General features: G+C 39.5%; 1 protein-coding gene across 2 annotated transcripts in view; it reads right to left on the bottom strand.

Annotated features, from left to right (window-relative positions):
- The window catches only part of VWA8 (von Willebrand factor A domain containing 8), a 138565-nt gene extending 118852 nt beyond the window's left edge, over nucleotides 1-19713 (bottom strand). The window contains exons 1-2 of one of the 2 annotated variants that reach the window (XR_009631060.2): nucleotides 19484-19712; nucleotides 10506-10583 (exon numbers count right to left, since the gene is read on the bottom strand). Coding sequence is in view for 1 of the 2 variants with exons in the window: in XM_060769237.2 (XP_060625220.2) it covers nucleotides 10506-10583; nucleotides 19484-19664 (259 nt within the window). In the remaining variant the exon portion in view is untranslated. Of the gene's footprint in view, nucleotides 1-10505; nucleotides 10584-19483 lie in introns of both variants that reach the window. The other variant, XM_060769237.2, reaches the window with a different exon arrangement.
- Nucleotides 19714-24773: the final 5060 nt, after the last annotated feature.

Below are 24773 nucleotides of genomic sequence, written 5' to 3'. Positions count from 1 at the left end.
GCCCCAATTATTTTAGTTGGATTTTAAGAGTTTAAATGGATTTAATATTTTAAATGTGTTAATTGTATTATGTCACGTTTATTTAAACTGTTTTTGATGAGTTATATATTTCACTGGCATTGAATGTTTGCCACTGTATTTTATATTGTTGTAAGCCATCCTGAGTGCCCGTGGGGGATAGGGAGAGCTATAAATAAAGTTTATTATAGTTATTTTTCAGTCAGTTGGGTAGTTATGGACATAAAAATGTACAAGAAATACAATTCAACAGATCCTATAAATATTCAAATCCTAAATTACTTACTCTGAACTTGAAAACAAAACACAAGCAATCAATTAAATGAAAATCATAAATGCCGATGTCTTGCAGTAGTCTTACAATTATTTAACCACCCAGAACATGGAAGGCTCCTGAGGAAGAAAGTATGCATGGATCCACTGGGTCCCAGCAACCAGTGAGAGGTCCTCCCTCCATGCTTCAATTGCCACCAGTTCCAACTGGTGAGAACCCACCCCATCATGGCCTCCATCTACCACTGAGGGCAAGGGGAAGCAGTCAAGAATTGCTAGACTTTTTATTTCGTATCAAAAACATCGCATAAATCAGTATAAAACTGATAAAAATAGAAGGAGCACAAGCAGCTAAATATCTTTTGACCAAAAATGGGCAACAGCGACTGCACTATCTATAGCCTCAAACAATTCTTCCCCTGAACATGAGGCAGGACATTGTTGACAAGTATACAGATGCAGAGTTGTCTGTTCTGCTCCACAGATGCACAAGGTGGAGGATTCTTTTTGGTAGTGCCACTTGCAAGGTTGTCTTTTGATCTGCCCACTCCATTTCTGAGTCTATTCAGGGACTTCCAAGTTGCCAATTCTTGGCTTACCCCTGGAGGCAGACCTTTGTGGGAGGCCATCCAATTGGGATTTCCTGGTTTAGCTGCTCAAAGGGATATTTTATTTCTTTACTTAGAACATTTATAACCTATCCTATTCTTGACCTCCGAAGGGGGACTCAGGGCGGCTTCTCTTGCCGTTGCTGGGGGAACGTTAAGAGGAGTGATGGTTCTCATGAAGCTTTTCTTTGAGTTGAGTCTACTGCGTGACTGATAGCCATGCAGTGGATGGCTTTCACAGTGTTCAACCTTATTTCTCAAAAGCATTACTTTTAAACATTGCTAGACTTAATTCTCATTCCACCATCCCCTCCACCTTGTGTGTCATGTCTCACTTAGATTATAAACCTATGGACAAGGAATTGTCAAATCTCTTTCCCCCTCTTTTTCTTTTCTTTTTTATTTTTACATAGCATTATAAAAATACAGTACTGTTAACTATTATACTTCTACATTATTTGAATTTTATCCATTATGTATGACTATCTAATGAATTCATAAATTACTCAACCACAATCTTTCTTGCATGTTTGGTGGTTTAAATTCACCACTGCTTTTACACATGAAACTAATAAATGCTCAGTTCTTGTGGGTTTTTTCGGGCTATATGGCCATGTTCTAGAGGCATTTCTCCTGACGTTTCGCCTCTAGAACATGGCCATATAGCCCGAAAAAACCCACAAGAACTGAGTGATTCCGGCCATGAAAGCCTTCGACAATAAACTAAAAAAATGGTTTTCAAGTTTTATCAAGCAGATCTCCCTTCAATTCTCCTTTTGCTAATCTTAACGTACAGACTAATTTTTTCAGATAGAACTATCACCCATATCCTGTTTAACCAATTATTTATTAAGGAACTGTCAAATCAAATAGCTGTAAGCAATTCTTAAAAAGTTTATGGTTGAAAAGTAAAGTAAATACAGTGGGACTCAATAACTATTTTGCCAGAAGCAAAGGTTCTTTTTGGATTCAAGAGGCAATAAGCAAGAGGCGATAAGTGGTTTGAAATTCAGACAATTTTATTGCAAAGGTAAAAGTATTAAAAAGAGAAATACAAACCTGGCAGGCTTACTACTCTAATCAGTTGTTGGGAACCTCAAGAATGACAAGGAATACCCAGCCTTGGCCAGCAGAAAACACCTATTCTGGTATCAGCCTGCATTGAGCTTCACGTTTGGTTCAACTCCTAAGATCTTTTATATCTTGCAGAGTAGGCAACATCCTAATTAACCAGACCTATGTTTCTCATGTGTCTTACATGGTGATGTTCTTCTACCACCCAAAAGATAACCCAACACAAGTAGACAACAGGCAACTTGACTGGCAAGAGTATTGTCCTGCAGCTCCAGATCATATCACCTGAGTGAAATGAAGACAAACACCACCCCAAAACAAACAATAATATACTTTCAAAATACACACCATAGTGGATAACACAGCTGAAAAAACTCATGCAAGGTAATCCCACAGTTCACAGTCAACTTATGCCCACCAGGACCAGAAGTGGAAAAAAAATGAAATTGGTGCTAGAGGGGCCAATCAAGTCAACATCACAATAACCAAATCTTTATATATAAAATCTCAGACTGCATATGTCTGTGCTCACAGAACTCGAAAAGTAGTCGGTTGACTGACTTGACATTTCGACACAACGTTGCATTCCAATAGGTGCGTGTTTTAATACTAAAATAAAAATGGAGTCGGTAAGCATCGTATATTTATGTTTAAGCAGAAAACGGACAAACCATACATGTAGTCAATTCACTAGCTTTATAATAAAAAGATTTCTGTTAAAAATCTCTTTTTCTTTCCTTTCCTTTCAATCCACATAAACACAGCAACACTAGGCAGGGTATTGAATTGAATGGTGTGTTTTCTTGGTAAATCTATGTTCAAAACAATACTTGCATTGACTACCTCATTCATTTCATACCAGACTGAGCCACAACAAAGCGTGGTCAGGTTTAGCTAGTGCAGTATAAAAGGCAAATAGAACAGAAGTGCATCACTCACCAAAAAGATAATAATTTATATCATTCTACCACCCAACAGAAACCTACTGTACAAGTGACAAAAATGTTCCTCCTCAGAGGAAAACACAGAGGAAACAATTATTCGGATCAATACAAAGGCAGTTGTGGTGGCTTCCTGTGTTGCTCTTTCTCTCACCTAGGAATTATGCACTAACCTGAAGACATTTATGCATTATAGAATGAAAACATGTGTAATCACTAAGAATGAAAACATATGTAATCACTAAGATCCTCCACAGTGATGGATCAAAACCACAAAAAGATATGAACAGTAGCAAGAGCATGAACATGATATGTAACAGTCTACAATGGACAAAAACTAGGGGAAAGTGCATGCTACCCAGGGGAAAAATAAAGGAGAACATGGGACACTGGGCTAGAGTGCAGCCTGCATTTGGAGACAGGCAGCGAATACAAATTAGAAACATGCAAAGACACATAATTATAAATAAAACCATCTTTGGTTGCGTCAGAATTACCGAAAGAGGAATGTCAATAATACAGGTCTCACAATTTTCACATTCAATATATAGGCAGTCCCCAAGTTACAAACAAGATAGGTTCTTTAGGTTCATTCTTAAGTTGAATTTGTATGAAAGTTGGAACAGGTATATAGGATAGCATAGGGAAGGGATAACACTTCAGTAGTGTTTGGTTTGCTATCTGTGCCCTGTTCAGAAAATTTCAACTCACTTTCTGTCCCTGTGATAATTGGATTTTGAAAAAAAAAATGCTTACTGTGGAAACAAGGATTGATTAAAAAGCTTCAGTGAGACACTTTTCCCCCATGATAACTCTTTCAGGAGTGAATTTCCCTTCCTAGCAGTAGATTTCTCTCACTTCCGGCTGTCTCACCCCTGTTCTTAACTATAAGTCATTTGTAAGTTGGATGTTTTGAACTTGGGGACTGTCTATACAAGGCATGGGCAAATTTCAAAGCTCCAGATGTTCTGGACTTTGACTCCCACAATTCCTAAAAGCCGGTAGGCTGTTAGGAATTGTGGGAGTTGAAGTCCAAAACACCTGGAAGGTTGAAATTTGCCCACGACTGGTCTATACTCTATTTAGCCTGAATAGGATTTGCTTTGTTGCCAAGCGAACATCAAAAGATAGTGAGTATAATCTGTACTGTAAGTATTAATATACACAACTGTAATATCAAGTCTTTAAGCTAATAAAAACATACAAATAATCCAGACATTAGTTTCTAAGATGTGGGCAAACCGCTTGTGTGCACTAGTCAATCTGCAAATCCAAAGACTGCTACAAAATGAATTCAATTTGACTGATAACCTTTCCCTAAATGAAATATTTACAGACAAATATTAAAGGTTCCATTTTGGTTGGAAATGACTTGAAGGCACACCACAACAAAATACAGCATGCAGTGAGGATGTGCATTGTATGCCGAGCTATAAAGAAATTCTCAGAGTGGTTTACAGTAATATTCACCTTTAAAATGCCATTTAAAAAAAAAAACAGGTAAACTAGAATACCCTTAATAAAGTAGATCAAGTACAATGATGCGTTAGAAAGTCCATAAAAGAGTAAACTGCTTGAGATTCTGGAAAACTTATTTGATAGGTGCCAAAAAGGCAGATTATTTTCTTCAAAAGCCAAATAAAACTGTAATTTTTCTTATTTAGGCTCAGAAAGGGAATGGATGTGAAGAGTTACAACTGACCCTCCACATCCATAACGTGATCATATACCCAATTCAATTAGACTGTGTGGCAGCCACATTTAGAACTAACTATAGTTTCCAAACCATGCTCAAATGGAGCCCTGTCACCTCATATCAGAAGCCCTGAAACAATTTTCTTGCTTTGTAACCTAAAGCTTCTGGTACATTTCACATAAATAAGCTTAGTAGTTCTATTTTTAGCTATGGCTTGAAGAAAAGAAATTGGATCAGACTTAAGAGAAGCCTAAAATAGAAACAAAATTCAAGAATGCAAAACAAGCTGTCATGTAGAACAGAACATAAATGCTATAAAGCATACAAGTACAATCCAAAGGCCCAGAGGTACAGCCCCTTTGGGCACGAGTGCACTCAAATGCACTTACAGCCCGCTAGTCATCAATGTGTTACAGAGCGTAATTTACTCTGGAGTATTTTAGCACTTTTGCAATTCCCACAAATGTTCAGTATTTCCTTGATCTGTAATAAAGAGAACTTAGCCTTGGATATATTCCTTGGCAAATATGCTGAGTTGATCTTATAGTGAAACACACACAACACGTACTGTGTAGGTTATTATGAAGGCCAAGAAAGAAAAGAAAAATAAAACAAAGTCTCACCCTCCCAGAACTTTTTCCATTCTTTCATATTATTTCACATGTCCTTCCTGCAATCTTTACGCTATGTGAATCAGACCTGGATTTTTAACAAGGCATCATTTTTTAAAAACAAAACTAGTATCAATATTACAAAAAAAAATGTTAGTTAATGTCACCGAACAACTGCAATCTCCTGTTTCTATCTTTGTGTGGAAGTGGCAATAGCCACAAAAACATAGAAGAGATCTAATACTAATATTTATGTGTACCATGGGAAGACCGTATATATTTTTATTTGATTTAATTATTTATATATGGACTTTCTCTGCATGTGGGATCTAAAGCAGCTTACAATGTAGAGTTAAAATAAAAATATATAATTACTAGCCGTCCCCTGCCACGCGTTGCTGTGGTCCAGTCTGGTGATCTGGAAAATAAAGTAATGGTTTCTAATCTATGTAAGTTCTTTATGTTTGTGGGTAAACAGTATTTCCTGTTGTTTTTTTTGTCCGTGTTGATGTGGAGAGTGTCTGGTTTGCCTACTCTGGAATATGATGCAACATATCATAGTCCTTCTTTAGGGGTCCCTTTCAAATCTATATTATATCTCTGTGTGTGTGTGAATCACATATATCTATCTATACCTATGGCTGGATGGCTCTTTGTCAGGAGGGCTTTGATTAGATTTTCTTGCCCTGGTGAAGAGAGTTGGACTGGATGGCCTTAAGTATTTTCTGTTGGTCATGGGGGTTCTGTCTGGGAAATATGCCCCAATTCTGTAGTTTGTGGGGTTCAGAATGCTCTTTGATTGTAGGTGAACTATAAATCCCAGTAAGTACAAATCCCAAATGTCAAGGTCTATTTCCCCCAAACGCCATCTGTATTCATATTTGGGCATATCGAATATTTGTGCCAAGTTTGGTCCAGATCCATCATTGTTTGAGTCCACAGTGGTCTCTGGATGTAGGTGAACTACAACTCCCAAACTCAAGGTCAATGCCCACCAAACCCTTCTAGTCTTTTCTGTTGGTCATGGGAATCCAGTGTGTCACCTTTGGTCCAATTCCATCGTTGGTGGGGTTCAGAATGCTCTGTCATTGTAGGTGAACTATAAATCCCAAGAACTACAACTCCCAAATGACAAAACCAAAATATTTTGAGTGAAGGACATACATTGGGTTGTTAGGTGTATGCTGTCCAAATTTGGTGTCAATTTGTCCAGTAGTTTTTGAGTTCCGTTAATCCCACAAACGAACATTACATTTTTTATATAGATACAAAATATATGATTTAAAAAAACACATTAAATAGACAATCACATGAAAATATTTAGAATATGCCATTAAAAAGACCCTTTTGCCACACCTAATCAATGACTCAAGGCTTGTTTAAATAAAAGGACTTAGCCTGTTGGCCAAAAAAGATCAAAGTGGAGGTCAAGCTGGCCTCTGGCAGGAAGGAGATTCACAGTGTGAGAGCAGATGTTCAGAAAGCTCTTTCCCATATCCTCAACAGTCAGACCTGAGAAAGTGTTGGGACAGAACAAAAGCTTTTCCCAAAGAGCTTAAGATTTGGGCAGCCTCATACAGGCAGACACGGTCTTTCACATGGTCTGGATCCAAGCCATTTAGGGCTTTATAGGTCATATTGGGTTGTGGCCAGAAACAAGATTGGTAACAAGTGAAGCTGTTTCATCTAGGGAGTCATATGTTGCCAATTGCTAGACGCAGACAGCATTTTGGACTCACTGATGTTTTTGAACACTTGTCAAAGGAAGTCCCCAATAGAGTGTGTTGGTAATTCAAATGAGATGCAGCCATTCCAAATGGGATGTTGCAATGGACAAATATCCAGGAATGGAGACAGAAATGATAGAACAGAACTACAGTTTTTCACAATAGTTTTCACACATTCTGTTCCTTGTAAAAAAATCCCACAACTGCACAGAAATACATTTAACTTTTATGAGCTCTGATCCACAGTTCCAAGTATAGACATGGAATGTAGCGAGAAAATCCACAGGTCTCGTGGGAGGCAAAAACGGACGAATCAAGACTTCTACATGTTTGCACAAAGTTATATCCTGGTGCATTTAATTGACTTTGTTTCCTAATAAATAAGTTGCAGGTAGTATTTCAGCTTGCAGTAAGATGCAATTTCGTGCTAAGTGAAGCCCAAAAATTCCATTTTGTAGTGAAAAATGTCTGTTTTTTTTAATTGAAGTTAAAGATGTGGTTTATTTAGAACATCTTTATCCTTCCAGGCAAATACAAGGGTTGCTTTTCTAGGCCAAAAAGTAATTTTCTTCTAACGGCCAGACAGACTCCCAACGGTCCAAACCAGTTCACTCTGGTTTGGAAAAACAGGCATTTTATGGTGTTAAACAATGCAAGAGACAGCTGCAATCTATTTAAAGAATGAACTGCTGAATCTGCAGACTTCCAGAAGAGCCAATACAGGCCGAATATCCCTTATCCAGAATGCTCTGGACCAGAAGTATTTTGGATTTTAAAAAATTGGAATATTTATATTTACATATATGTACATAATGAAATATCTCGGAGATGGGGTTCAAGTCTAAACACAGAATTCATTTATGCCTTTTTTTTCAGCAGTAACAACAATTATTACAGTCCATAGACCCATCACTAAAACCAACAGTCATTATAAATTCACCCATCTCAGGAGAAGTCTGTTGTACAAGATAAGTAAATGTAAAAAAAATTCCCTGACATTAAGTCCAGTCGTGTCCGACTCTGGGGTGTGATGCTCATCTCCATTTCTAAGCCAAAGAGCCAGCGTTGTCCATAGACACTTCCAAGGTCATGTGGCCAGCATGACTGCATGGAGCACCGTTACCTTCCTGCCAGAGCAGTATCTATTGATCTACTCACATTTGCGTGTTTTCGAACTGCTAGGTTGGTAGAAGCTGGGGCTGACAGCGGAAGCTTACGCTGCTCCCCGGATTGGAACCTGCGACCTTTTTGGTCAACAAGTTTATCAGCTCAGTAGTTTAACCCACTGCAGATGTACAAGATATGTCTACATAATTTCATAGAGATATAATTTCAAGTAATACCTCTATCTGAGGTTAGTTGCTTTCTCAGCTTTGTTGTCACTGCAAGAATTGTATTAGTTTCTTATTTGAAACTTTATACACATAGTCAGAAGATCATTTTATAGAGCATGAAACCAAGTTTGTGTACATTAAACCATTAGAAAACAAAGGGTTTGCCGCCTCAGTCAGCCAGGTGGACTTCAGAATTCTGAATAAGGGATGCTCAAGTGGTATCCCTTATGACAAAAAAGGTGGTTTAAGGAGTCTGAATATGCAGTCCCACAAACAAACTTTGCTCATTGTGGCCTAAAATTGTTGCTAGGGGACATCTGCTTGACCTCACAACCACTGACTTGTAGAATCCCACAGGGATCAGCATTGCCCTTATGTTGGTGATGTTAAATTTTACATGAAGCCACTGGGAGAGATTATCCTGAGTTTTGGGGTGAGATGTCATTTGTACCCAGATGATGTTCAGCTCTATCACACCTCACCACCTGTTTCTAAGGAGGCTGTTCAGGTCCTGAACCAGTGTTTGGTAGCTGTGATGGTCTGCATAAGGGCAAACAAATTGAAATTGAATCCATAAAAGACAGAGGTCCTCTTGGTCAGTCGCAAGGCTGACAGGGCATAGGATTACAGCCTGTGCTGGAAAGGGACACACTCCCACTCAAGACACAGGTTTGCTGCTTGAGAGTGATCCTAGACTCATCGCTGAGCCTGGCTGGGGGAGCGTTTGCATAATTAAAACTTGTGCACCAGTTGTGCCCATACATTGGAAAATCAGACTTGGCCACAGTGGTCCATGCTCTCATTACATCCCAAATAGATTACTGCAATGCACTCTATGTGGGGTTGCCTTTGAAGACTGTTTGGAAGCTCCAACTAGTCCAATGGACAGCAGCCTGGTTGCTCACCAGAGTGGCATACAGAGATTATACAATTCCTTTGCTATGCCAGCTTCACTGGTTTCCAATCTGCTACAGAGCACAATTCAAAGTGCTGACTTTGGCTAGAAAGCCCTGAATGGTTTTGGCCCAGCTTACCTGTCTGAATGTATCTCTTGCTATGAACCATCGCAAAGTTTAAGATCGATGGGAGAGGCCCTGTTCTCGTTCCCACCATCCTCAAAAGCGTGACTGGTGGAGACAAGAGACAGGGCCTTCTCTGTGCTGGCCCCTTGCCTGTGGAACTCTCTACCCAGTGACATTAGATTGGCCCCTCCCTCTTGTCCTTTAGGATAAAACTCAAAACCAAGCATTTGAACAGTAGAGGCAGCAATTTAGAATGAGACCCAATTTGTGTGAATGACAATGGACTGACCTGGACTATTATATCAAACATGCGTGATTTAAATAATGTTTTTGTAATTTTATGTTTTAATTGCTTTTACCATTTATTACGGTTGCTGGCATTGAATGGATGCCTGTTGTGAAGCCACCCTGATTCCCCCTCCAGGGGTGAGAAAGACAGGATACAAATATGTGAAATAAATAAATAAATAAATATTCTCATCCTAATCACACTATGAGGCATTTGAACGTGAGGGACAGTGAACTAGCTCGAAATTATTCAACAAGTTTCATGATCTTCCTGGTCCAAGCTCAATGTTCTACCCAGTAAGTCTTTCGGTATGCAAAACACAGCTCAATCCAATGCGTACCTACTCATATGTTCAGACCCATGATCTATAAAAAATGTCACAATGTAAATTTATTTTAAAAACAGCATTTTAAAATTTTAAGAGCCTTTTAATATACTCTTTTATGCAGTTAATGAATTTCCTTGCAGAACTGTACATTAATCCCATGTTTCATTGGTAGTGACAAGGAAATTCCACCCCTTGTCTTGTATCAATTAAGAACAAGGATTTCCCACCCAGCAAAGGAGTGCGGTTTTAGCTATCGTATACCCAGGATCAAAGACTGGAGACAGCAGTATACTCCTATACCTCGGACATTGTCCTCTTCCACCAAGCGCAATGCCTCGGGAGGGAGGCACATGGTGAGGAAGGGGACACCCGCCTGACCAGCTAGATGAGCCATATCAACCCTGAAATCAATGGGGTGACAAATGTCACAGCCAGATCGCCCTCATATCCAAGTGCGGTTTTAGAAGCCTGGAGGCCATATGCAGCCTGTGTACTCAGGGCTCTCTTTTTCAGCACACATATGCACATATTTGTTCATCTGGACTCCTGCTTTGGCCTGGTTGTGAAATAATATAGCTCCTTACTGTAGTTCCTTGGTACAAGTTCTGGATTTCTTGGAGTTCTGAGTTTGTATGACACATCTCCAATGGTAACAGTATCTCCTGCAAATAAAAAAGAAGAAATTTATTGGTTATTGCCTGCAAGTATTGTGTATAATAACTGCAAATGAAGGCAGAGATGTCAGCTCATTTCAGACACATAAACATTATCTGCTCCCCTTTGGCAGTACACTATCCATGATGACATTTTAATCAGGAACTTCCTTCTAACCTTTGGTCAGTGTTTTAGAGCTGAGACTGGAGACCTTTGTACAGAGTAACAAGATTACTGTGCTTCATTTTCCCTTTAAATAAAGTCCTAACCTTAATTGTGCAAATAAGATGAATGTTACATTTACAATGTCAAAGGGCAGATTATTCATTCAAGTTGTAACAGTTCTTTACAGAGCTACAATTGCTTTATACAGCATGTCCTTGAAGTTACAAGTTTGTTTCCATCCTTGCTATAAATGGTGTTAAAGCAGTAGTCTTGTGATATCTTTAGATAGACAGTAAATGGTTAATAATTTGTTATATTTTTACACTGTGGAAGATGTAAACATATGGCTGAGTGGGTGGATGTTCCTATGTGTTACATTATCTATCACCAAAATTACACTGAAACCATTTTTAACATGACAATTCCTGGACAGCTCAGTGATTAAGGTAATGCAAGTACACATTGGGCTCCTATGCCATGGCAAGAAAGCTATTCATAATACAGAAAAAAGGATAACACAACAGCAGCAGGATAACTTAAAGGGGTTCAAAACAAGTTGGCTGTCCTGAACTAGCAGTAGGCTTTCTTGAGAAATCAAGTAAGAATCTGTTTGCAACCAAAAAATACACATCAATATAAAATGTAATTTTCAATTTTCACTGGATACTGGATATTGGAGAGACTAGTGGAAAGTATTCATCATCTTTCCTAACATGTTATGGCCATCTTTAAATTCTTATACATAATCTATTACTGATCTTTTGAATAATATTCACATTGCTATTGGTTACTTCCCAGCACTTACAATTAGTATTAACTACTAATCATTTGAAATATTTATTTGAAGCCCCAACTGACAGTTTAGTGTTTATTGGTTACATGGATCATCTTTACTTTTACTGTAGCAGAAATAAGTGGGAGATCCCAGAATACAGCTTTTAAGCAGCTATGAGTAAACACAAAAAGGACTTTGAGCAACACTGAAGCTGTTAGGCAGCAAGGTGACTATCACGAGACTTCCTTTCACAATGATTTATTATCAACTTAAAAACCCAAAGAGATAAGGAGGAGCATACCAATTTGCAGTCATCCTAGAAGACAAGAAAGATATTTTGAAAAGTGAGGGTCAGGCCAATCTCAAGAACTGAGTTATGGCCAAAACCTCAGCACAGTAATCTCAGCACCTTGTTAAGACGTGGTACAAAAGCCAAGCATACAACAATGCCAGGATACATGATACAGGATACATGAATCCCTGGCAAGGGAATGGAGGAGATCTGGATTCTAGGAGCTGAAAATGTGGGAGGAGTTTGGGGAAATATGTCACTTTTGTTTGAAATGTTGGTGTTGCCATATACTGTGTGTGGCACCAATATAAATCCTTGCTGTTTTTACTGTCTACAGTTCTCTGTGGCTATTTTAATTTAATAATTATAATAGAAAAGAGGGCATGCTTCACCACACTGAACCCACTTGTCAACGCAGCCACTTTTCCAGTACAGTGATCACCCTGAGGACCAAAAACCTGAACTAGGAAAAGATCTTTCAAGGAAAGGGAAACATGGGCAACAGGAAGCTAAAGGTTGGAACTACAGGGTCAACTTGGAGTCAATCCATCGTATGCCCCACCAGATGTTTTTGGGTTTTAGCTCCCATTAGCTGTAACCAAGTAGTAAATGATGAGGGACAATGTGATCTGCAGTTCAACATCATCTGAAAGGCATCACATTTCCCAACCCCTGCAATAAAAAGCTTTTCAAAACAGATGGCTCCACGCACTATTAACCAAAAACCACTCTGAAGTAATCTTTCTCATCTCTTCTTCCTCAATGCATATTATGTAGAACTAATAGTGTTAAACAATGAAAAGTTACAAGCAGAAAAAGAGGACATGTGAACCTCTTATAAAATTCTATGAATGAGAGAGTAAGAGTCCGTTAGCTTTCCTGTCTTTCTGGAAAAGAGTAATACATTTCTCATCGACAATGAAATTTCCTCCAATTGAAACAGAATGAATGAAGAAAGAACATGGCAAACTCACACACGTGTGTGTGTGTCTGTAAAACAGACAGTGCTTGCAACCAATGTTTCTGGTCCGTCCTAACAAACATCTGGTTATTACAGACCAGAAAAAGTGCAATGTATAGCCTTTTAATATTTGCTGAACTAAAGCTACAGACTTGCTTCCCTATTTTCTAATCTGGGTAGAGCTCCTGGCTATTGCATCCCAACTATGGGTGTGCACTATATCGATTTGGTGTACTGGGTTTGGGGGATTCAGCTGCCAAATCCCTAGAAACAAGCTTGGCTGGGGGCAGCTGAAACCTTAGCAGATACGGATTACAGCAGCCGGATCTTTTTGGCTAATGGAGGCTATTGGAGGCTAATGGGACTGAGTGGTGCTCTACCTGAGGCAGAGGCGACAAGCATTGAAGGAGTATTTATGCTCCCTCTCAGGGTATGATGGGAGTTGAGGTTTTTCTCTCTGTGTGTTTCTCACTTTCTTTCTCAATCAGTCAGAACCTTGTTGACTGTGTCCATTCTCCTTCCTCTCTCATGGCATGCACTTGGGACTTCACTTCCCAGAACCCCTTATTGTGGTTTTTTTTTTTAATGTTATGGCAAAAAGTTGAAAAAAAATGCCTAATGTCTGTGAATTGGTGAAACGATCTGAAACTTGGCAGGTTTGCAGTCATAAATGTGGCCTATAAGTGAGATGTGTTTCATGCTGATAGGCCTACAAATGACAGCAAAATTGGCCTCTAAAGTTTCTCAATTGGCACCAATGGACCGGATCTTACCAGAACAAAAATGGAACCCTCACCCGATTTCAGAACTTCCCATTAAACAGGGGGGGGGGGGGGAAACAGGACCAAAAGCAGCACGAGTTTTTGCTGAGTCACACAACCCTAATCCCAACAGCATCTACTGTTCTGCCCTGTTATACATAGAATGAGGAGGGAATAAGCATTATTTGCGTAGCAAATGTTCATGCTTTATGACACACTTCTAGGCTATAATAAACTAAATATATGGTAAGCAGATTATAGTAAAAGTATCTTGGGGTAAATAGAACTAGTAAATGAGCTAGTGTCAATTATGGAATACCATAAACCATCTCCAAACATGCATGCTACACAGTCTATTGACAGTGTCAGTCCTTTTCTCACCTTGCCAGCAGGACACCTTTTAATAACCCCTTCAAAGCCCATCAATTTCCTCACCCACTCTTCTTCTTCCAAACCTCTCCTTTCAATCCCCTATCCTTCCAGAAGAAACACTGAGATCTGAAACCCATTTCCAGCCCATCCATCTCCTTCCATAATTCTCTCTACTAGTCCTCTCCTCTCGATTTCCTGGGAGGAGAAGACCATTTGGTTTGGAAAGCTCTTTTGAAAAAACAGGGGAGCATTGGGAGGAAGAGGAGTAGATTGATGGGTAGGAAAAGGATTTAAAATCTGGCTATTTCTTCTGGAAAAGCAGAAGAGGCTTGGAAGGAAAAGGAGTGGAACAAGGAGACTGATGGGTTAAAACAAGGTTTGGAATATGGTTGGATCTTTTAAAAGGGCAGGAGATGGGAATTATTGAGATGAAGAAGACTGTGCTTTAAAATTTAACTGGATAGTTTCAAATGACAGAAGAAGATCTGAACAAAGAGAAGTGGGGCTCAATGCTATGGAGTCCTGGGATTTGTAATTTGGTGAGGCGCCAGCACTCTTTAGCAGAGAAAGCTAGAGACCTTATAGAATGACAAATCTCATGATTCCATAGCACTAAGCCATATCAGTTAAAGTAGTGTCAAACTGCATTAATTCTACACTATAGATGCACTCCAAGAAAAAGACAAGCTTCATTTTCTATACTTAATTATTTTGAATGAAAGGGACATATCAGTAACTATTACTGGAAGGAATAAGTAGACAAACTACTGGTAGTAAATAGGGGCTAAAAGGAGGTGATAAAGGTTTCTTCTTGCACCATATTGTACATTCCTGGAACTGGAGAAGATGGAATTATACAAGGGAGAGAAGACAGTGGCTGTTTCCCACTCTTTTGCTCCTCTTGACATTATGTGGTGGATTGAGCTTATTGAACCCAGTTCCCATCACAGACTGGATCATAAACGGGTCACTTGAAACATCAGGGGAGAAGTTTTATAAAATGTTATTGTAATTAAAATATTTGTACCCCTCCCTATACCAGGAGATTTCAGGGAGGCTTGCAAAGGATGCAGTACACTGCATTATACTGAATAACCCATAAAGCTATACATAAAAATTTAATTCAAACCATTCAAGTAAAGTCAAAATGGTGTATCATAAAAGACTGAATTTAAAAATACAAATGTCATTTAAAATATTTAACAAGCTCAGTTAAAGGTAGCTTTCTTAGTCTGTGTCTAAATGTGGTACTCCTCTCACTGTATATCATGGTAGGATTGGACTGGCCTCTTTGGGTCCACTCTTGACCCTCCAAACTTTACCCCATCTTCATGAGACAACAAAGGTGATCAAGAGATAGGAGGGAACTCATCCTTGCATGAATAACAGTCTATGCCTGCACTATTAAAGCTGCATAAAGAGAAACAGTGCAAGCAAAACCAGCTGCTTGAACTATATCAGGCTGCACCATGGCCTCTAGCATCCCAACACTACTATGCTCAGAGTAAAAGTGAGAGACATAGCAATACATTCTGCCTTTACTTAATTGGAAGTTTTTTCCCCCCCTTTCTACAAAGTTTACTGATTGAGAGTGAAGTACTTATCTCCCCAGCCTCTGATGTAAATTTACCTTGCCTCACCAGAAACTATCACTGATCAGGGGCCTTTCACACTACACATATTATAGTGCTATGTATCCTGTTAGGTATTTTGCCTGTTATGGCTTCATTTCTATGCAATTCCTAGGGGCTGTAGTTCACAGAAGTACTAGAAGAGTTCTTTAACTGAGAATACTAAATGGTGCTTCCACAACTACAAATTCCAGGATCCAATAAAATGGAATCATGGCAGTTAAAGTAGAATTGTGGCACTTCTAAATGTGTGATGTGAGCAGTAAAAGTTGCAGCACTCAGAAAATGTACCAAAATCAAAGAGGGAATATGAGCAAATCAAAAGGGACACTAATCTGGAAAAGCAGAGGTTTTTTTCTACAAACCTCACCTAGCAAAAGGGATTGTGGGAGCTGGAGACCAAAAGTATGGGGCTAGTTTTAACATCAGAGGTTATGGCTGTGGAAAATGGGGATTCTCCTATTTAAAAAACTGTATACATTTTCCTATTTTCACTTTCTGGAGTTCCCTGATGTGGTAACCATTAAAGTTGCAGGAACTCTTATCACTGTCTTTGCATGAAAATAGGAAAGAGGGAGAAAGTGTAAGTGCAAAAAGGGGGTTACGTAAGTGAGAGGATAATGGCAAAGAGAAACATTAAAAAGAACAGCAGGTGATAAATATATGACAGGGAGGCAGACGGTGGTTCAGCAAAGTCAATAAGAAGAGCAAAAGGGGTATATCACTATGTAACAATTTGAAAAAAATTCTGTTCCTGGTTTGAAAGTGTTATTTCCTGTTTTACTATGTGGTACTTACATTGAAAGTAATTGCTATAATCCAGAAACATTGTTTTTGTGGCTGCCTTGAATTGGTTGAGACTCTATGACATAGAGACATTGAAAAACTATAGTAAAATGTGCTGCAGGGTGTCCCGCAAAAATAAAGTTTTTGCAGTTTCGTAAACCTTTTCCATGTTTTTATGATAGAACTAATTAGGAAATGACATTTATAACCCAGGAACAAATATTGTGTGACATAGTGTATTAGATCTCAGGTTTTCTCTGTAACTAGCACAGATATATTGCCTTTCAAATGAGAAGGACATATCAGTTCATGTTCATCGCTAATATCTTAAGTGTTCTCCTCCACAAGCAAACCTAAGCCTTCAAAGCAGAAAGACACTCAAGGCCTGGGGTACATCTACACTGCAGCAGAACCAATGCCCTTTAACTTCACTTTAACTGCCATGGCTCAATACTATGGAATCTTGGGAGTCATCCTGTTCTGCCCAAGGGTGATGGTGCCTCCCCAAACTATAACTTCTGTATATTCCACAGCATTGAAGCCATATATTTAAATATATTATTTAAAATAATAAATAAATAATGCTTTCACGTTAAGCTGCTTCATGTTAAGCCCTTCGGGGAGATTAACAACAACAGCAACAACAACAGCAACAACAACAACAACAACAACAACAACAAAACTTTATTTGTACCCTGCCCTATCTTCCCAAGGGGACTCAGAGCAGCTTACAGCATTATAATAGTGCAAACAATGTGAACAGTAATAAACATATAACCAACATTAAAATTAAATCAAACAAATAATGACAAAGCAAAATCAATAAAAAAGAACAAATTTAGTTGAGAGCGAGAAACATAATCCATAAATGTAAAAAGTAGTGGTTTTGTTATATAATACAATTAAAATATCCCAACCACTGCTCTGGTTAATAAAAGCAATCGAATTATTTACTATATTTATATTTATTTACTATACTTATATACTGCTTTTTTCATCCCTCAAAAGGTTTACAACATAATAATGGCAAAATTCAATCCCAGACATACATGTAAAAATTCATAATATCTAAATAATAACATATAGCTATGTGTTTAAATTGCTGTTTTAATTGTAACTCTGTATTTTAATGTTTGTTTGTCATCTAATGGTTGCCTGTTGTAAGCCGCCCTGAGTTCCTCTTTGGAGGTGAGGAGGACGGGATATAAATGCTCTAAATAAGTAAATAAATCCTCCAATCACTAATTAGCATTACATTTATCTGTTATCAAAACCTGCTTCTATAGCCAGGGTATAAAGCAGGGTATAAATAAATATAATAATAATAATAATAATAATAATAATAATAATAATTGCTATCACTTGGAAAAAAGAACAATAGTGGGGTACCAATAGTGGTTGGTGCACTTGGAGGCATTCCAAGAAACCTTGAAAAGCACTGGAAAAGCCTTAATTTGGACAGAACATCAATCCACATGCTGCAGAAAGCAGTACTTCTCGGAACTGCTCGCATTCTGTGAAAATACCTCTAATATTCAATTGCTAATAACCTCAAGGTCGATTTGAACTAAGCTTAGTGAAATATACTATTTAAATGATGAGTCTCCAAAATAATTGTAATTGCTTTTTTAATGCTTAGTATTTATTTTTTTCTGGACGTTACGATGCTTTGTGTGATTTTATGTTAAATGTGCTTTGATCTGTATTGTATTATGTTGTGAGCTGCTTTGGGTCCCGTTAGGGAGAAAAGTGGGATATAAATGATGATGATGATTATTATTATTATTGCCTAGGTCAGGGGTCCACAAACTTTTTAACAGAGGGCCAGGTCACAGTCCCTCAGACTGTTGGAGAGCCGGATTACAATTTGAAAAACACATGAATGAATTCCTATGCACACTGCACATGTTTTATTTGTAGTGCAAAAAACACTTAAAACAATACAATAATTAAAATGAAAAACAATTTTAACAAATATAAGCCTATTAGTATTTCAATGGGAAGTGTTGATCTGCTTTTCACTGATGAGATAGGATTGTTGTTGTTGTTGTGTGCTTTCAGACTTAGGTTGACCCTGAGCAAGGGCTGGGTAAATGACCTTGGAGGGCCGTATCCGGCCCCTGGGCCTTAGTTTGAGGACCCTTGTCCTAGGCCCTTGGGAAGAGCCCAATATTCAGAGACAAATCTCAGACACTTGGAACTAATGTGCATGTGTGCTGTGTTGTTATGTACAAACATATCTATAATAATAATGTGTTGCTGTGAGTTTTCTGGGGTGTATGGCCATGTTCCAGAAGCATTCTCTCCTGACATTTTGCCTGCATCTAGGGCAGCCATCCTCAGCAGTTGTGATGTCTCTATATTTGCTGTCATGATTTTAGAGGTTTTTTTTAATACTGGTAGCCAGATTTCATTCATTTTCATGATTTCTCCAATCCTGGACATTCCACAGATATATAAGCCTCACTTGCCTAGTTTCCAACTAACCTCACAACCTCTAGGTTGTAGGCGAAATGTGAGAAGAGAATGCCTCTGGAAATGGCCATATGTAAAGCTGAAGGTTTTCCCCTGACATTAAGTCTAGTGGGGTGTAGTGCTCATCTCCATTTGTAAGCTGGAGAGCCTGCGTTGTCCATGGACACCTCCAAGGTCATGTGGCCGGCATGACTGCATGGAGAGACATTACCTTCCCGCCAGAGCGGTACCTATTTATCTACTCTCATTGGCATGCTTTCGGACTACTAGGTTGGCAGAAACTGGGGTTAACAGCAGGAGCTCCCGGATTCGAACCGCCAACCTTTCAGTCAAAATCTCAGCGGGGGCTCCAAATCTCACTTGCCTAGTTTCCAACTGACCTCAAAACATCAGGAGAGAATGCTTCTGTAACATGGCCATACAGCCCGGAAAACTCACAAAATCCAGTGGTTCAGGCCATGAAAGGCTTCGACAATACAATAATAGTTTCATCCTTGGGCAGAGAAGGCTAAGGACCTTGTAAACCTACAACTCCCGTGATTTTTATAGCATTGAGCCATGGCAGTTGAAGTGGTGCCACATGGCAGATGCCTCTCCAAACAGCTTCCAGGTGCGACTGCTATGAAAGCAGCCCAGCGGGGGGGAGAAGGGAAGGTGGCGGGCCTTTGCCACAGAGAAGCCTGGGGTTACCTTCGGCCTTCCCGGCGCCGTGGAGCGCCCTGGCCGGGCTACGCAGCCGAGGGGCCTCCTCTCCTCGGGCCCCTATTCCCGCCGCCACCTGCTGGAGGAGGAGCCGGACCCTCCTGCCGGCCCCGGGCGCCCCATAAGCGCCAGGCCCCCCGCCGCCGAGGCACACCACCCGGGACTGCATGGAGGTGGTGAAGCAGCAGAAGAGCACCCAGCGGGAAGGGTCCGCTGCTGCACGCCGCCCGGCCGGAAACACCGCCCGCCGCCTCCAGGTTCCGGGAGAGACAAGCAGGCAGGCAGGACGGAGAATGAATGTACTTTGACCCCCGGCCAGGGCTTAGCACTAGGAAATCAGGAAGGTTACACAGTTTGACAAGGCCTTGAGCCTTCTCTGCCTAAGGACCCTTCCACACAGTCCTCTATCCCAGAATATCAAGGCAGAAAATCACACAATATCTGCTTTGAGCTGGGTTATCTGGGTCCACACTCAGATCATGTGGGATCTTCAGCCTTGATAATCTGGGATATAAGGCTGTGTGGAAGAGCCCTCAGAGTGCTGGGGCCACACCAAACTACAAAACCCATAACCTGGCAAATTATAGTGGTGTCAAGCTGCATTAACATGATGTTTCTTCCTGGATTATAAATGCCATTTCCTAATTGGTTCTATCATTTAAAAATATGAGAAAAGTTTATAAAACTGCAAAAAACATTTGTTTTTTCCAGGACACCTTGAAGCACATTTTGCTATAGTTTTCAAATGTATTTATTATTTATTTCAGTTTCTTCTACCCCACCCTTCTCACCCCGAAGGGGACTCAGGGCGGCTTACAAAGGCACAGATTCAATGCCAGCATCACATAACAGTAGTAAAACAAAATAACATCAATTAAACAGTTAAACAGTTGAACAGTTAAACAACAATTCCTGCATTACAACCCTAAAACCAATAAAACAATACAAACCCAATTACTTCTCATAGACGGTCAGCGTTCGCTATGATTCTAACGAATAGAATCATAGAATCCTAGAGTTGGAAGAGACCTCGTGGGCCATCCGGTCCAACCCCCTGCCAAGAAGCAGGAATATTGCATTCAAAGTGATAATAATAATAACAACACTTTATTTATACCCTGCTACCATCTCCCCAAGGGACTCAGTGCGGCTTACATGAGGCCGAGACCAAAATACAACAATACAAGCAATAACAATAACAGTACAAGCAATTTAAAACAACAAAACAGTAAAACAATAACATAAACATTATCAAATAAGACAACACACTTTAAAATCTATGGGTAGGCCAAATGTAATTAAGGTTAAAAAATAATGCTGGACATGGGCGAAAGAGTGATGGGGTGGTTTGTGGAAACATACAAGCAGACTTAAAACAATATCAAGTGCTTTGGAGGACAAAGTGCTATGGGAACATTATTCTGGGAAAGCACACTGGAACAACCACGTCTTCAAACTCCTCTTAAAGACCGCCAAGGTTGGGGCATGCCTAGTGATGGCTAGAGGCTGGGGACAGTTGTGGATAGTGAGACCCAGAAGGCTGCTGTTGGAAGAAACTTGAAGCCAAGCCAATCGAGCCAACACCAGCAACAACAACCACCCTTGGGGATCCGCGCTGCTTGGTGAGCTGGAAGAAGACCCAATCTAGAATAAAATGCTCACCAACGTGGAAGAATAAGCCATCAAAGTATTTATTAATCAATTGATGAAGATATTAGCTCGCCATTTGTCACCAAAGTAAGCTGAGATACATGTACAGCAAGAAACAGGCATTTTCTACATTTTACAGCATTCAAATTTCCCACGCCTCCAGAGAATGAGACTCCACCACACTCCAAGGCAGCATATTCCACTGTCAAATAGCTTTTTACCATCAGGAAGGCGTAATCTTTTTTCCTGCAATTTGAATACATAAGGCTTCTTATGCTAGGAGTCTCAAAAAACTGTGAAAACCATTTATTAGTGGAACATTCAGTCCTTCAAGCACAAGAGATGCTGTCTTGTGCTTAATGTGTTTTATACATATATATATTCCAGTAATGTTCAGGTAAGTCCTATATAGACTTTAGTTCTGCTCTAGGAATTTGATCATGAAAGACCAAACCTTGTTTATTCCTCAGTGTTACTGCCTAAAACGAATAGCTACTTCTAAATAAAGTATGCCATTGAATCAGTTGCTGAATGAAAAGTCAAAAAATATGTTAATTTCCTTGATTCAATGTGTTTCTTCTAGTTAGCATCAGCACCTGGATGTAGAGCTGTTTATTTTTTTCCTTCTACATTGCTTATATGACTTCTTATGAGTTAACTTTTAGTACTAGGTGTGGATTGAAACTGACATTTAAAATACTTAGAAAGGTCAACCAAATATGTTTCTATGGTAACAAAACTTCAGAATCAAACCATTTAAGGATGATATGGTTTAATCCAGTGTTTCACAAACTGGGAAAAACAATCTAGGGGGAAACATGGAGTGGGTTGCAAAACTAAAGCTTAGGTGACTTGAGTGCTCCATGTCAGTTTTACATGAATCTACAATGGATATGGGACTGGCAGCTGCACCCTTATCCCTGTGTTATTCCAGGGCTGCCAGATGGATTTGTTGCTATGGGAGTGGAAAATCCATTCTCAGTTTTACAGCTGCCCTTCTAAATTGTAGGGGAGCTATCCAAGTGCTGGACCCTATTCCAACAAGCTTTGATACCAGAGAGCTTTTCTACCACCTGGAGCACCTGTGGGGAGAACAGCCATAAAACCATGAGGGAGTGTGCCACACACTCCTGCCCCCTGCAACATTGGTCCACTGCTTGCCCCCGTAACTTGGTATTCAAGAGGTTCAGTGAGAAAATACAGCTTTACTAAAAGTTGGGGAGAGGGGAAGATGAAAAATACCCTGCTTCACTCTTTTTACACAGCGGTTGTAGGACACTTTAGTCCACAGATTTTCATGGTTCAATTTTTGCCTTCACATAACTCTGTTACTACAAACCTTTATCCTTAATTTATTATTTGGTAAGGAAACTAGTTGATCTTTTGGCACAGCCCTCCCTGGAATACTGCTAAGCCCCAACTCCCATCAGGTCTACTCTCCATAGTCCACCATAGGTTGGTATATGCTAGGTTTAGAGCCCAACAGCATTTGGAAAGCCATACTCTCAGCTCCACATATATCTAGGGGCTGAGAAATCAAAAACATATTTTTACCGGTTACAGGATGAGACAGCATTGTGGTGCTCTTCCTGCAGCAGAAGGCTATTTTCACAGCTATATGGTTCCAGGCATTCATATATTAAAGTGTCTTGGCAGTAAGTACTGAAATTAGAGAAAGACTTTCGTTTGTTCCTCTTATACATGTAGGTGCGTGCCAATCACATTCTGGTAGACTCAGAAATAGGATTTTTAAAGATCTTCATGGCACTTTCGTTTCCCTTTAATCAGCTTTGACTTCCCCCAGGTAAGAAATTTCAAGATAACCCAAAGGGAAGGCATATCTAGAGAAATTACTGTTGGCTGTACAGCAAAATGTGATAATATTCTTTATTATGCTAACCTTTATTGAGCCAGCCAACATGCTTAGAATACATCACGCAAAGAGAAGGCTGTTCTTCCACTCTGCATGATTAGAAATAATGGTCATAACAACATTACAAAAGCTCTGAAGTTGCAGATTAGTCCCTTAATGCAATCAGTTGTTGTTACTCATTTGAAGGCAGAGTGCCATATAAGCTATTTGCCCATAAATTATTTTCTCCACTACTTTTCTCTTTCTGCTGTGGAAAACACTTATCTTCTAATGATCTTTTGTTCAATGGGGGAGCAGTAGTGCAGTAGTCATTACCTACTGCCAACTTAGATGGTTTCATATTTCAAGTAAATGTAAGTATTTCGTTTTTACATGAGAATGAGACTTTTGTGCTTTCTTGCATTTTTAACCTCCAAATGTTCATTTACAAAGCAATATTAACAAAGGTTAATATTGCTGCTATCAAATATTGGAAGCTACATTTGCAATTGGCTTGGCAATATAGCAATAGAAACTATACTGATGACCCCATAACTAGTCAACTGTGTTTTAAAGACTATAGTTTCTCAGTTTTGCAAACCAGAACTTGGAAATGGGGGCTGGATGCATTGTGACACAGGGACCTTGACATGAGGGGGGGAGGGCATCAAAATACTGTTTGCTTACCGTTGAAAATTACCTAGAGCCACCTCTACCAGCACAGAATATAAGAGGACTATTGTTTTGACTTGTTTTCATTCAGGCTATAATAGCATTCACCTGCAGTTTCAAGGACTGCCTCATTGCTGCCTGGGGGAATCCTTTGTTGGGAGGTGTTAGCTGGCCCTGGAATTCCCCAACTTTTTGAGTCTTGATCTTTATTTAGTGTTCTGATTTTAGAGTTCTTAAAAACTGGTAGCCAGATTTTGTTCATTTTGATTGTTTCCTCCTTTCTGTTGAAATTGTCCACATGGTTGTGGATTTCAATGGCTTCTCTGTGTAGTCTGACATTATGGTTGTTAGAATGGTCCAGAATTTCTGCATTCTCAAATAATATTCTGTGCCCAGATTGGTTCATTAGGGGCTCTGCTGCAGGCCATTAAATGTGAATTAAAGTTGCAAATTGCGACATTCACGCGTAACTCTAGCAGACAAGAGTTCTTTCCCCCACCCTGGACATTCCACGGATATATAAATCTCACTTACTTAGTTTCCAACAGACCCCTCAACCTCTGAGGAGGTCTGCTTTTGATGTGGGCAAAATGTCAGGAGAGAATGCTTCTGGAACATGGCCGTACAGCCTGGAAAACCCACAGCAACCCAGTGATTCTGGCTCTTCCCTTTTTCCTAACTGACCTTATCTATCTTTCTAACATGCTATAACTCTCCTTTAAAATCCTTTTCCATGTAGCATTCTCCCTCCAATTATTCCAAAGGCTGTGATTGTTTGACTCATTACTTCACATCTGGCTATTTATTTGGAAACACACATATCTTTTCTCCCTCTTATATACTTTCTTGGATGAGAATTCACTTCATCAGCTATCCTATTACATACCATTCCAGTACATGAAAATTCATATTACAGTATGTCTGTACACTTTTTAATGCAACAAACACTTGTTTATTGTGTTAGTTGCATCTACACTGACCATTTCATAGGCTTTCAACCCGGTATTGAAGACAATAGTTTCACTGGGCAAATGATTACATGGGAAAATTTAGGAGAAGCTTGTGATCCAGATGATAGCTACACAAATCACTGAGCACTGATGT

The sequence above is a fragment of the Anolis sagrei genome, chromosome 3 (genome assembly GCF_037176765.1).
Source record: "Anolis sagrei isolate rAnoSag1 chromosome 3, rAnoSag1.mat, whole genome shotgun sequence".
Taxonomy (NCBI): domain Eukaryota; kingdom Metazoa; phylum Chordata; class Lepidosauria; order Squamata; family Dactyloidae; genus Anolis; species Anolis sagrei.
The sequence above is the reverse complement of the archived record's forward strand: the minus strand, read 5'-3'. Positions and strand labels throughout refer to the sequence as shown.